The sequence below is a fragment of the Epinephelus moara genome, chromosome 20 (assembly GCF_006386435.1).
Source record: "Epinephelus moara isolate mb chromosome 20, YSFRI_EMoa_1.0, whole genome shotgun sequence".
Lineage (NCBI taxonomy): Eukaryota > Metazoa > Chordata > Actinopteri > Perciformes > Serranidae > Epinephelus > Epinephelus moara.
The window spans coordinates 46,334,918-46,349,294 of NC_065525.1; the positions used below are offsets into that span (position 1 = coordinate 46,334,918).

Here is a 14,377-nt window from a genome sequence, read left to right on the forward strand (position 1 = left end):
TCATAATGGGCGGAGGCAGGCCTGAAGTCAACAGGTCAGAGGTTTTCAGATATATAAGTGCAGATATATAGAAGTGCAGATATATAAGTGCAGATATATAGAAGTGCAGATATATATAAGTGCAGATATATATAAGTGCAGATATATAAGTGCAGATATATATAAGTGCAGATATATAAGTGCAGATATAGAGAAGTGCAGATATATAAGTGCAGATATATAGAAGTGCAGATATACAAGTGCAGATATATAAGTGCAGATATAGAGAAGTGCAGATATATATAAGTGCAGATATAGAAGTGCAGATATATAGAAGTGCAGATATATAAGTGCAGATATATAGAAGTGCAGATATATAAGTGCAGATATATAGAAGTGCAGATATATAGAAGTGCAGATATATAAGTGCAGATATATAGAAGTGCAGATATATAAGTGCAGATATATAGAAGTGCAGATATATAGAAGTGCAGATATATAGAAGTGCAGATATATAGAAGTGCAGATATATAGAAGTGCAGATATATAGAAGTGCAGATATATAGAAGTGCAGATATATAGAAGTGCAGATATATAGAAGTGCAGATATATAGAAGTGCAGATATATAGAAGTGCAGATATATAGAAGTGCAGATATATAGAAGTGCAGATATATAGAAGTGCAGATATATAGAAGTGCAGATATATAGAAGTGCAGATATATAGAAGTGCAGATATATAGAAGTGCAGATATATAGAAGTGCAGATATATAGAAGTGCAGATATATAGAAGTGCAGATATATAGAAGTGCAGATATATAGAAGTGCAGATATATAGAAGTGCAGATATATAGAAGTGCAGATATATAGAAGTGCAGATATATAGAAGTGCAGATATATAGAAGTGCAGATATATAGAAGTGCAGATATATAGAAGTGCAGATATATAGAAGTGCAGATATATAGAAGTGCAGATATATAGAAGTGCAGATATATAGAAGTGCAGATATATAGAAGTGCAGATATATAGAAGTGCAGATATATAGAAGTGCAGATATATAGAAGTGCACATATATAGAAGTGCAGATATATAGAAGTGCAGATATATAGAAGTGCAGATATATAGAAGTGCAGATATAGAAGTGCAGATATATAGAAGTGCAGATATAGAAGTGCAGATATATAGAAGTGCAGATATATAGAAGTGCAGATATATAAGTGCAGATATATATAAGTGCAGATATATAGAAGTGCAGTACAGCAGACCTTTCTGAGTGACTTGCCACCAGAGAGAGCTCTGCTACAGAACTCTAACTTGATAGGAAATCTTAATATAGATAATAATAATACAAACAAACAGCATGTTAGACACAAAGCCCCCTAAAATCCCTTTATCTTCCAAAAAATATTTACACAATAAGCTTTTTCCCCAGCCTTCATTTATTCTGTGTTCATATTTTATGAACATGTGCACTGAATATTTTGGGGTATTTAACAGTATTCAGGCTGGCACAGAATAAAGAAGGAGTCTGTGTAGCTCAGTCTGAAGCCTGGATACACCGGCTCAGAGAATTTAGTGTGGAAAGTGTGCAGATGAGTCATGGTGTTTGACGATACAGCGTAGAAGGACAGAGTGCCAACTGACCAGTCTAAGAACACACCGACCCTTTTGGAGTCGAGGACACGGGGGATATCTGTGGACGCATCGCTGTTGTGCCAGGCTGTGTATTTACCGTGACAGCAGCGCAAACTCCAGGACTGATTATTGTAGCCAAAGATACCTTCAGTACCTTTTGCTTTCCTATTGATTCCTTTGTAAGACACACCTATACCTGTCTTATCCCCAGTCCACTCCACCTCCCAGTAGCACCGAGAGGAAAGACCCTCTTCACTCAGAACTTGTGCCCACTCTGAAAATCTCTCTGGGTTGTCTGGATAAGGCTGAGCTGTTTCCACCAGGTTCACTTTTTTGTTGTCTTCAGAGAAAGACAGGTGTGAATTGGCAGTATTCTGATCCAAAGTCAGCTCATGTGCATCTGATGAAACACAAATAACATACATTATATGTAATATTATATATATATATATATATATATATATATACACACAGTATACACTTGTCATCAATTTCTTTTAAAAAAAACTGACTTACATTTCTTCAGAGCTGACTTCAAGTAGCACTCTGCATTGTCGTTCAAGCTAGGAAAAATCACATAGGACATCTGATGAGTAAAAAGTGCTTAACTGATTGACAGAACAAAATAAAACAATCTGTGCCACTGAACTTGAAGTTACTTGACAGTGAGCTGTTCAATGTCCTCCTGTAAACTGGACAGCAGCTCCGTCCCCTGTTGGCCTGGATGATTATAACTCAGGTCCAGTTCCTTCAGGTAGGCGGGGTTGGACCTCAGAGCTGCAGCCAAAAAGCTACAACCAATCTCTGTGATCCCACAGAACGGCAGCCTAACATTAGAGAGTAAAACAAACTTAAAATAATTCACAGAATCTAATAAGAAATCGTATTCACCAAATTCGACCGTGTGTTCGCTTTGTTAAACAAACCTCAGTTTTTCCAGCCGACATGTTGAACTTGCCAGTCCAGCAGACAGCAGCTCTACTCCACAGTCTTTCAGTTCATTGTCACTCAGGTCCAACTCCATCAGACACGAGCTGCTCAGAACGGCTCCAAGTTCTCTGCAGCATTTCTCTGTGAGGTTACATTCTTTAAGCCTTCAAAATGAAAGACAATTGAACATATTAGCATCATTTGCTGAATTTTAATAGAAAGGAAGCGATCTGGTCGTACGCTGATGACATTGCTGTTTACTCACAAGGCCACTCTGGATTCTTTGATCACTGGTAACATCTTCAGAAGACCCTCCTCTGATCTTGAGTATTTCCTCAATTCAAACTCATCCAACTCTTCCTTTGAGGTCAGCAGCACAAAGACAAGAGCAGACCACTGTGATGGTGACAGCTGCGTCTCTGACAAACTCCCAGAGCTCAGGTAGTTCTGGATTTCCTCCACAAGAGACTGATCGTTCAACTCACTGAGGCAGTGGAAGAGATTGATGCATCTCTCTGGAGAGGGATTTTGCTGGATCTTCTCTTTGATGTACTCGGCAGTTTCCTTGTTTCTTGGCGAACTGCTCCTCATCGTGGTCAGAACTCTCTTCAACAGAGTCTGATTGGATGTTTGTGAGAGGCCGAGAAGGAAACGCAGGAAGAGATCCAGGTGTCCGTTCTCACTCTGCAGGGCCTGATCCACTGCACTCTTCAGAAGGTTGGACACATTGCTGGGAGCCTCCTGGACAGTGGTGGCTTCGCCTCGTTCCAGCACGTTCTGATTGAAGCAGATGAATCTGTGAAAAATGTATATCGCAGCAAAAAACTCCTGAATGCTGAGATGGACGAAGCAGTAGACCCTCCCCAGATGAAGTCCGAAGTCATGCTCTGAGATCTCTGTGAACACTCCTGAATATGTCGCAGCATCAGTGACGTTGATGTTGTATTCGCTCAGTTCACTCTCATAGAAGATCATGTTGCCTTTCATCAGGTGCTCGAAGGCCAGTTTTCCAAGCTTCAAGACCATTTCTTCGTTCATTTTCACCTGGGACTGTGTTTCAGAGGCATCATGTGCTGCTGAATACTTCTGTGTTCTGATCATGAAGTTGTAAACCAGGAAATACGTGTACATTTGTGTCAGAGTCTTTGGCATTTCTCCTCCTGCATCATCGTCTTTCCTCTTTTCTGTTTCTTCTAAGATCCTCTGCAGAACAGTGGCAGATATCCAGCTGAAGACGGGAATGTGACACATTATATGGAGGCTCCTGGTTGACTTGACATGTGAGATGACTCTCTCAGCCATGATTTCATCAGGGATCTTCTTCCTGAAGTACTCGTCCTTCTGGGGGTCGTTGAACCCTCGTATCTCTGTCACACGGTCGACGAGATCGACCGGGATGCGCTTGGCAGCCGCAGGTCTGGAGGTAATCCAGATGTGTGCAGATGGCAGCAGGTTCCCCCGGATCAGATCCGTCAGTAGTGAATCCAGTGAAGTTGGCTCTGAGGCACTGCGGCAGGGCTCATTGTGGTCAAAGTCCAGGGGAAGCCGACACTCGTCCAACCCATCAAATATCAGCACCAGCTTGTATTTGCCAAAATCTGAAATCCCTGTTTCTCTTGCTTCTGTGAGAAAATGATGAAGAAGCTGCGTCAGTGTGAAGTGGTGCTCCTTCATGAGATTCAGCTCCCGAAATGGAAGATTAACCAGGAGCTGGATATCCTGGTTAACTCTTCCCTCTGCCCACTCCAGGTTATATTTCTGCACAGAGATGGTTTTTCCGATGCCAGCGATTCCTTGAGTCAGAACGGTTCTGATGAATCTGTCCTGTCCGAGCAGCGGCTTAAAGATGTCTTCACATTTGATTGGCTTGTCTTCTGCTGTTCGTCTTCTGGTCGCAGCCTCGATCTGCTGGACCTCATGTTCATTATTAACAATCCCACTGACTCCCTCTGTGATGTAGAGCTCAGTGTACACCTTGTTGAGAAGTGTCTGGGTGCCTTGTTGAGCCACGCCCTCATAAATGTATTCAAACTTCTTCAGTCTGTGTCGGAGTCTGCGCTGGCAGACATCGAGCTCGCCATAAATGTCTGGTGGTACAAAGAAGACAAGGATAAAATGTTGTTGTGTTCATGTCAGTGACGAAACCTCAAAATGAATTTGTTGCCTCAAAAGTTCATTTGGCATTACAAACCTCTCTTACACAAGCTCCGCCCTCTCCTGGACTCTATGGCTAATACTCTCCTCCAATCACAAGCATGCATCCACTCACTTAAATTTACATAAATGTAGCTGGCGAATCAGAATGTGCCTATGTACAGATCCCAAAGTATATCATGAAGTACCACAACACTGTCCATCATCCTGTTCTCCAGCAACAGTGAAGTGTTCACTGATCAGCTTTCTCCACGGACCAGTCACCACTTTAGGATTCCTCATCAGTGTCTCATTGCAGACCGCACAGGAAGCTGCGTTCAGCAGCCACTAGCATGTGAGGCCTGGCGGATGCTGCCCACGTTTAGACGCCAGCAGTGGAGGGATGTGATGCTTTTCTTCGTTGCATCAGCGTCCTGCGGGAGTCCTCTGCCAGAACCCCCCGCTGGTGATGATCATGTGCAGCCGGCCGTGTTGGGCTCTCCTGTGGCTGCTGAAAATTGGGTGTGTTGTGCGTTTTGTATGTTTTCTTCAGCTAAATGTCCCCGCTCGCCTAAGAACGACATTTTGGACAGAAGTATCGACCAAATTATTAACCTTATTCAAAACAGGCGGTGTGATGTCACCGTAGGCTCCTGTCACCTGTAGCTGGGACTGATCTGCGGGGAACCCCCATCCTGGTGGAAGGATTTATGGATCGATCTCATCAGACACTAGAGGAGGAGAGATCACAGCCGCCGCCGCCGCCTGCCACTCGCCACTTCACGGACAGGAGATGAGACGAGGCGTAGTAGTGCAGCAGAGAGGAGAAGAGAGGTACGGCAGTACGGAGTACTGACCACTCCCACTTCCCTCGCTGCTTCGTTGGTAGTCTGAGTGGGCAGAAGTTCGCTGCATAGATCAGCCTCTCATTGGGCGGAACGAGCCACCCGCTGAAGTCCCGCCCTACCACCTCCGGTTGTGTAGCAGTTTCCAACCGTTTTCAACACGTCCTTTACTAACTTTTGCGGTGTTTGATCTTGCGGGGATGTAGCCATTTTTCTGCCATGGTTCGCGTCCTGTAGGCGATATTATTGTGGGCGTGTTACACCAAAACCTGTTTCCCCCCGGCAATATTTTTGCAAGCGCACCATTGCTGTGGCACTACCCAGAACGACTGTGATTGGTTGAAAGAAATACAAGCAGCTGGGGCGTTTTTTTCTCCAATCTTAAAGTGAGAGTCGGCCCAGCCAGACCTTTCTTTTAACATGTAAATCAGAAGCTTTTACTGTTTGTTTGTTTTTTTTGCTACTTGGTAGATGCAATCTGACTTAAAGTTTAATGGTTAACTGTTTTGTGACTTTGGCGTGCCAGTGCATTCAGGTGAGTGTTAGCTGGTGTGTAATTGTTTGTGTGAGAGCACGAGCCCCTGACAGGTGAAGCGGCGGGACCCCTTTGGGTTCAGCGGGTTGTTGTTTTTTTTCATTGTAGTGTTGCAGTAAACGTGGTTGTAGCAGTTATAGCTCAGGAGCATGCCATGGTGTCAGGGGGGGTTGTCAAATGTTTGGTTGCCTTTTCTGCACTACAAAGAGAGAGTAAAAAGAGATGCTAATGTGACACCTGGAGCATGATAAGATTAGCCATGACGCAGAAACTGAGAAACAGTTTGGCAGTGAAAAAAATGCGAACAGAACAAGACTCATATTGCAGCGGTGCCTGGACAGTGTGACGTGTGTGGTTGTGCTGCTGCCGTGGTCCTGCCAGATGCCTCCTGCTGCTGCTGCCATCATTAGTCATTAGTCATACTTCTACTGTTATTATACACATATGACTATTGTCACACATGTATACTGCCAGATATTAATACATACTTTCAACATATTGTACCACAGTAGCCAGAACTATAACTATAATATTATTACTTTCAATAATGTTGTTGTAAGCTACTGTCATTACCTGCATCTCTCTCTCTCTCTCTCTCTCTCTCTCTCTCTCTCTCTCTCTCTCTCTCTCTCTCTCTCTCTCTCTCTCTCTCTCTTTCTGTCTCATTGTGTCATACGGATTACTGTTAATTTATTATGCTGATCTGTTCTGTACGACATCTATTGCACGTCTGTCCGTCCTGGAAGAGGGATCCTCCCTCAGTTGCTCTTCCTGAGGTTTCTACCGTTTTTTTTCCCCGTTAAGTGGTTTTTTTGGGGAGTTTTTCCTGATCAGCTGTGAGGGTCATAAGGACAGAGGGATGTCGTATGCTGTAAAGCCCTGTGAGGCAAATTGTGATTTGTGATATTGGGCTTTATAAATAAAATTGATTGATTGATTGACTGAACAGACAAAGTTAAATCTGCAGCAGTATAAATGTGATTTGATTAAATGTGGCGGTTCTGTGGAGCTGCAGAGTTCCTCACTTCATCTTCAAGAGTGTTTTCATATTTTGGGTCATATTTAGCCCGTCAGTATCTGTGTGGCTGGGTCAACATTATGTCATGCTCCACCCACTGTACCTATAGAGTCCAGTAGAGGGCGGAGCCTGTGTGAGATAGAACAAAGGTTATAGTACTGTAACCTTAGTTCTATTACCACAGGCTCCGCCCTCTACCTCGAGGCCCTGTCGCTTCTATGCTGCTGCTGAAGAGGGTGTAGGTATGATGGACAGTGTCTTGGTACTCCTTTATATAATGTGGGGTCCGCATGCTTTCAGGCAGACATATCCTGATTGGCCGGCTATATTTATGCAAATTTCAGTTTGTAAATGCTTGCTCATGATTGGAGGAGAGTATTAGCTATTGTAGAGGACAGTACAGGCTCTGCCTGTGCTGATGGAACCAGGGTTACGACATCGTAACCTTTGTTGGAATATTTTTCTTTCGTTCTCAACATTTTGGGGAAAAACACCAGATACAATTATGTTCCTAAAACAAACATTTTAGATTTATGATGACATCTTACTTGATTTGTTCGTTCTCTTGGTACTTACGCTTCTCCAGTTGGTTAGCGAGTTCTCTTTGGTTCATTTCCTTTAAGACATGTAGAGCGATCTTCAGAGCTCCTTCACTGGCACTGCTGTCTTCCTTTTTGTTTTCAGTCGTCAAACTGTCTTCGTCCTGCCGGTCACACTCTGAAGGTTGTGACAGATGTGGGAAGAGAATCTTTTTATATCTGTTCAGCTCACGTAGCAAAATCTTCTTACTGTGTTCTTCCACCAGCTGTAACGATAAAGAAAGAATGAGTGAGGGCTCAGATCCTCGTTAGCTCGGACCAACTTATTCTCCAACAACAGATTCTTCAAACAGACGACATGTAGGTTAGCCCTCACGACGTCAGAACAGACAGATGACCTACTTTAAATATGGTGTTTCCATCCATCTCTGTTGATCCTGAACCATCCTGTCGGTCCCTGATGATGAACACAGAATGATTTGATTTTATTAAGTGAATCAGGTGTGTTCAAATTCAGACCGTTATGTCCGGGCCCCGGCCCAGCCCATCCAATTAACTGTAATTATGGGCCCGAGCCCGATTTAAACCCAACATTTTTCAATAAGTTGGCTGTTATAATTAAGAGTATTAACCCACAATTCTTGTTATTTGAATGACAGAAATATGGGATCTTAATGAATGGCACAACACGGAAGGTATTAAAACAGGTGTTTATTTTAGGATCCCAAGGTCAAACGAAAAAAATGAACAGTGATAAATAGAATAAATAGAACATAATAAAATATATTCAAAACGAATAAAACAAAATCCAAAAAGAACAGGCTAAATTAAGCCGATTTAAACACTCCAAAAGAGAGGAGATTGACTGGCTGCCTGGCCCATGCTTGCACGCACGTCGCACACACACATACATATTCACTTATTTATAATAGAAAAATAGATTGTCTTCAAAATAAATTAATTAGACAGTGCAAACGCTCAGGTTGCAATAAACAAAAAAGCTCAAACAAATATGGCTATTATGCACATGAATTTTGCATTTAGGCTATGATAAATAGAATAAATAGTACATAATAAGTTGTATTCAAAACGAATAAAACTAAATCCAAAAAGAACAGGCTAAATTAAGCCGATTTAAACACTCCAAAAGAGATGGACTGGCTGGCCCGGCCCCCGGGGTCATCAGATCGGACATGCAGCTCTGAACCTGCGGAGAAAGTGTGGCGATTGCTTAGTGCTGCGGCTGTCCACCATATAAATACGTGCTTCATCCTCGTGTGATTCAAAATCAACATGTTGGTTCTCCCACTCTGAAAAGTCTCTCTTGGCTTTGGCTTTTGGCGGCGTAAAGCCGATGTCCCTCTCCGGCCTGTCAGTCTCTTCTGCTGCAGCATCTTCCTCCTCCTCCCCCATCGTTGGCAAGAGCATGGTGCGGACGTGGGCATGTACTTCAGCGATCTCTTCAGCTGACATCATCCTCAGTTGGTTGAATTTGGGCCAGAGAAAAAGAGCAACTTTGTGTAGCATGTCAAGTTTGATTTTTTGCACAAGTAACTCTGCATGTCTCTGGAGCACAAAGGCTTGTTGCTGGGAATCTGTGGGAGAGGGCCGGCAATGTCTTTTCAGTTTTTCAAGCCAGAGGCAAGCCAGGTTCAAGGTGGCATATTTGTCGCTTCCCAGCTCTCTCTGCGCATCGTAGAATGGCTGCAAAAAACTGACCAAAAAGCTCAGCATGTCTGGTGCAATATTTTCGATGCGCTCAAGTTCTCCACGCGTCTCCAGTTTTGCACGTAGCTCCGGGTAGATGTCCTGCACTGACTTGAGGGTGAGGTAAACAGTACTAAATCTGGTGTCCCTCATTTGTAGCACTGTCTTTGACAACTGAGCAGCCAGGCCAGATTGTTTTACATACCTCAAGTGTTTTGGCAGCAGATATGGTCTCTCCAATATCTGGTGCGTTTTCGGATAGGGCTTCCATTAGGGCTGGGCGGTATACCGGTTCGTACCGAAACCCGGTATTTATTTTCGTTATGATATGAATTTTTCATATACCGCAATACTGGTGAATAGCCCAAACAACATCCGAAACGTGTGCGGCGGGAAAGTGTTTCAGCAGGGACCCATTTCACCGCTGCACACCACAGGCGCGCTTGAGCGGGCGAGAGTGAGAGCATATAGAAAAGTTTAGAGGCGAGAATGGCTGCCGGAGAGAGTCCTGAAAGTGAAGCAACTGTACATGATGACCCAGAAGAACTCATACCAAAAAGAGCAGTGTTTCCCCTATATGCAACTAGCAGCGGCGCACCGCCGTTTATAATTCTCCTCTGCCCTCTGTATCGCGCACGGCGGAGTTTCACCCCGATGCGCATGCACACACGCACACACACACACACAGACAAAGCGCACACACACACAGGTGAGCACACTAGAGCACGGCTCGGGCCGCATTTTCCTGACAAAAGGCGACCCGTCCCGAGTCCGAGCACAGCACTAATGGAGCGGAGCGTGTGTTGCATTCAGGCGTTGTCAGGTAAATAACAAATTTCGGCACTTGAATAGGCCATAGCACAACACAGCAGCATGTCAAGTTGGCCAAACCTGAGCAAAATACCGTGAAACCGATATGATTTTTTCTTAAAACTGTGATATGAACATTTTGTCATACCGCCTAGCCCTAGCATCGGTGCCCAGTCCGTGACGCAGGACAGTGTTGATGAGATGATCCATACAAGACAGCCTCTTGTATGGCTCCAGGGCTTTGACAATGTTGCTGCCTTGATCTGTCACCCACACAATTCGGCTCAGGGAGAGGGGGTCCTGGCCAAATCTGTTAATCAGCAGGTTAACTATTTCCCGTCTTATGTTTTTCCCCATTTTGGCATCCTCTGCGGGAAACGCGGCTGTGGTCAGCATTTTTCCAACTAAGATGAAGTTGGGGGTCGCATAATGGCACGTTATTGCCATGTAGCTGAGCTTCCGATAGTCGTCAGTCCACATATCCGTGCTCATTCCAACATCTCCGGTCTTCAGCACATCCTTGAGCCGCTGTGTGAAAGCCTCTCTCTTTTCATCTGCCTTTTCTAAACATGTTTTGGAAATGGTGCTGTGATGAGGCAAGACTGACAGGGCTGATACACGACCATGTGTGGCACCAACATTTATCAGTTCTTGAGCTAACGCTTGGAAGCCCTCTCCATTGACAACATTAAATGGCCGTATATCCCTGCAGCAAAACTCCACACATTTTTCAGTAATGGCTTGCTTCACTCAGTGGGATGGTTTTCTCAGTTGTCACAAATGAGGACATTGACGGCTGACTTTCATCTTTTTTGCCATGGCAGGCCTTCTTCATGTGCCGATTCAGTGTTGAGGTCCCCGTCTTTTTGCTGTCATAAGTTATCAGTACGTCGCACTTCATGCACTTGGCAAAGCCAACACACATGTTGTCACTGGTGTTCACGACTAACTTGAAGGTGCTCCATACCTCAGACTTTCCAGCGCAGTTGGAGAGTGTTAATTCCCCAGATATTAACTTCTTCTTTGCATCCTGAAGCTCCATTTTGTGATGCAAGGCTGTCGAGCGTGGGGACTGGGAGACAGGTGGTGAAGGGCTGCGCGCGCACAATGTTGCAACATTGTAACTAACTTTGTTGTAACTTTATGTGTCATACAAAGTGTGGTTTAATTTTACTTTTTATAATGCATACATAGCCTATAACATTTCATTATCAAATCATAGCTTTAAAAAAAAAAAACACACCAAAAAAAACCCATCATGACCAGCCTGGCCTGGGCCTGCCAGAGGGGGTGGCGGGTCCCGGCCCAACCTGGCTTGGGCCCTCGGGCCGGGTCGGGTCGGGCCGGGCTCGGGCTCACACAGAGAATCTAAGCTCTACTTCAGGTGACAGGAAACAGTTATTAACATCAGACAGTGACACATTTTAAACTGCACTGGGATAAATAAAACACATTAGTAAATAAGTGAACTGACAAAATAAAGTTTTTGTACATGTTAGCATCTCTCGTGGTGAGGTCATGACGAGTTTTCATGGAAGACGAGGAAGACACGTCTGATTTATCAAAATTAACTGAGCTGATGAGAAAGAAAGAAAAAGAAAGAAAGAAAGAAAGAAAGAAAGAAAGAAAGACAGACAACACCAGTGGCTGTATTGCTCTTAGCATAGCTACCACAGCTAAACTCAGAACAGACGTGTATGTACCCATCAGTGGCGTCTTTTTTAAAGTGCAGAGGATACTCCATGGAGGCATCACTTTTCACGGACAAACAGGACGACGCAGGGAAGTCTGATTTGTCAAAATTAACTGAGCTGATGAGAAAGAAAGACAAAGTCAGGTTTTAGTCTCGTTAATTATCTGCAACAGTTTTCATGTAAATGTCTAATGCCAGTGGTTTAAAGATATTTCACTTAGCATAGCTCATACAGCTCAACCTAGAACAGACTATACGTACCCATCAGCAGTGTCCATTTTGAAGTGCAGAGGATACTCCATCGAAGCATCACTTTTCAAGGACAGACAGGACGAGGCAGGGAGGCCTGATTGATCAAAATCTGCTGAGCTGATGAGACAGAAAAATGTTTTATTCCCATTATGATCAGTTTTCACAGACATGTTGTCAGTGGTTGTAAAGATATTTAGCCCAGAACAGACGTGTACGAACCCAGCAGCAGCAGCAGCAGCAGCAGCAGCGTGTTTTCTGAAGCACAGAGGATACTCCATGGAGGCACCACTTTTCATGGACAGACAGGACAATGGAGGCATCTGCGACCCGTCAGGATCATTTTCAGTCTCTTTAGCAGTGTCCATTTTGAAGGTAAGACCTTAGTTTGTTTCTTAAAGAGCAAAGTTATATTTAGTTCTGTTCACATTTAGATTTTGTTCAGTATAATTAGTTTCAGCAGTAGTAGGTACTACAGTTACTACAGGAGCAGTAGTTCAGTAGTATTTGTTCTCTCTCCTACATGATGCTTACAGTTAACATAATCATTATGGCCACATTAAAGTCTAAACATTTGAAATGTTCCCACATATCTGAACAGACCATGTTCAAAATTCAACTCACCAAACTGGACCATCACCATCTGGAGGAGAGACAGATGTCTGCAGAATGAGAGCGCGAGCCTTTAATGAATAAAATCATTATTAGGATATCAATAATATCATCTTATATTATTCAGTGCATCTCAGTCAGTCCCTATATAGTTTACTACATTTAAAAGACATCTGGATATTGGGCCGTAGAAGCCATTTTCCAAAATGTCTGCTGGCTGTTAACTGGTATAAAACATGTTTTAAACACCACCGATATTATTCACATTCGGGTTCAAGAGAAAATATATTTTATTACAAAAGACAATGAAGCAAAATGGTGAGACTGTCTTTGTCTGTCATTGTAATAACTGGATTCAGCTGCAGTGAGAGTCACAGCCCCGATCAACAGCTGCCACACAACAGGAAACAAAACAACGAGAATAATACTTCATTAACAAAAACATGAGTTCAATTAAACAAATGTGTAGCGTCAGTAATCAGTAATGAAGTGCATATGTGAGTGTGAGGCAGCGTATGTGAGTAACAGAAAGGGATCACCCAGAGCTGTCCTCAGACTGATGATGAAGGGAGGTGTTTGTGCCGTCACTACAGGTGGTTACTACAAGTGGTTACTACAGGTGGTCACTACAGGTGATAATGCATTAAACATAACATGTAGTCTATATATTAAACATCATAACATGTAGTCTACATTAAACATTATAACATGTAGTCTACATTAAACATCATAACATGTAGTCTATATATTAAACATCATAACATGTAGTCTACATTAAACATTATAACATGTTTACATTAAACATTATAACATGTAGTCTACATTAAACATTATATCATGTAGTCTATATATTAAACATTATAACATGTTGTCTACATTAAACATTATATCATGTAGTCTATATATTAAACATTATAACATGTAGTCTACATTAAACATTATAACATGTAGTCTATATATTAAACATTATAACATGTGGTCTACATTAAACATTATAACATGTAGTCTATATATTAAACATTATAACATGTAGTCTATATTAAACATTATAACATGTAGTCTATATATTAAACATTATAACATGTAGTCTACATTAAACATTATATCATATAGTCTATATATTAAACATTATAACATGTAGTCTACATTAAACATTATAACATGTGGTCTACATTAAACATCATAACATGTAGTCTACATTAAACATTATAACATGTAGTCTACATTAAACCTTATAACATGTAGTCTATATATTAAACATTATAACATGTAGTCTATATATTTAACATTATAACATGTAGTCTACATTAAACATAACATGTAGTCTACATTAAACATTATAACATGTAGTCTACATTAAACATTATAACATGTAGTCTATATATTAAACATTATAACATGTAGTCTACATTAAACATTGTATCATGTAGTCTACATTAAACATCATAACATGTAGTCTATATATTAAACATTATAACATGTAGTCTACATTAAACATCATAACATGTAGTCTACATTTAACATTATATCATGTAGTCTATATATTAAACATTATAACATGTAGTCTATATATTTAACATTATAACATGTAGTCTACATTAAACATTATATCATGTAGTCTACATTAAACATTATAACATGTAGTCTACATTAAACATTATAACATGTAGTCTATATATTAAACATTATAA

The 14,377-nt window shown here is 42.0% G+C and overlaps 1 protein-coding gene across 2 annotated transcripts in view; it reads right to left on the reverse strand.

Annotated features, from left to right (window-relative positions):
- Positions 1 to 1,089: 1,089 nt before the first annotated feature.
- LOC126408462 (NLR family CARD domain-containing protein 3-like) overlaps positions 1,090 to 14,377 on the reverse strand; it is an 18,257-nt gene continuing 4,969 nt past the window's right edge. Inside the window, exons 2-12 of one of the 2 annotated variants that reach the window (XM_050074019.1) lie at positions 12,699 to 12,757; positions 12,297 to 12,468; positions 12,087 to 12,194; positions 11,836 to 11,943; positions 8,018 to 8,072; positions 7,653 to 7,881; positions 2,811 to 4,632; positions 2,542 to 2,709; positions 2,275 to 2,442; positions 2,132 to 2,178; positions 1,090 to 2,015 (exon numbers count right to left, since the gene is read on the reverse strand). In XM_050074019.1, coding sequence (XP_049929976.1) covers positions 1,471 to 2,015; positions 2,132 to 2,178; positions 2,275 to 2,442; positions 2,542 to 2,709; positions 2,811 to 4,632; positions 7,653 to 7,881; positions 8,018 to 8,072; positions 11,836 to 11,943; positions 12,087 to 12,194; positions 12,297 to 12,442 — 3,396 coding nt within the window. In that variant the 5' untranslated portion in view covers positions 12,443 to 12,468; positions 12,699 to 12,757 and the 3' untranslated portion in view covers positions 1,090 to 1,470. Of the gene's footprint in view, positions 2,016 to 2,131; positions 2,179 to 2,264; positions 2,443 to 2,541; positions 2,710 to 2,810; positions 4,633 to 7,652; positions 7,882 to 8,017; positions 8,073 to 11,835; positions 11,944 to 12,086; positions 12,195 to 12,296; positions 12,469 to 12,698; positions 12,758 to 14,377 lie in introns of both variants that reach the window. The other variant, XR_007571904.1, reaches the window with a different exon arrangement.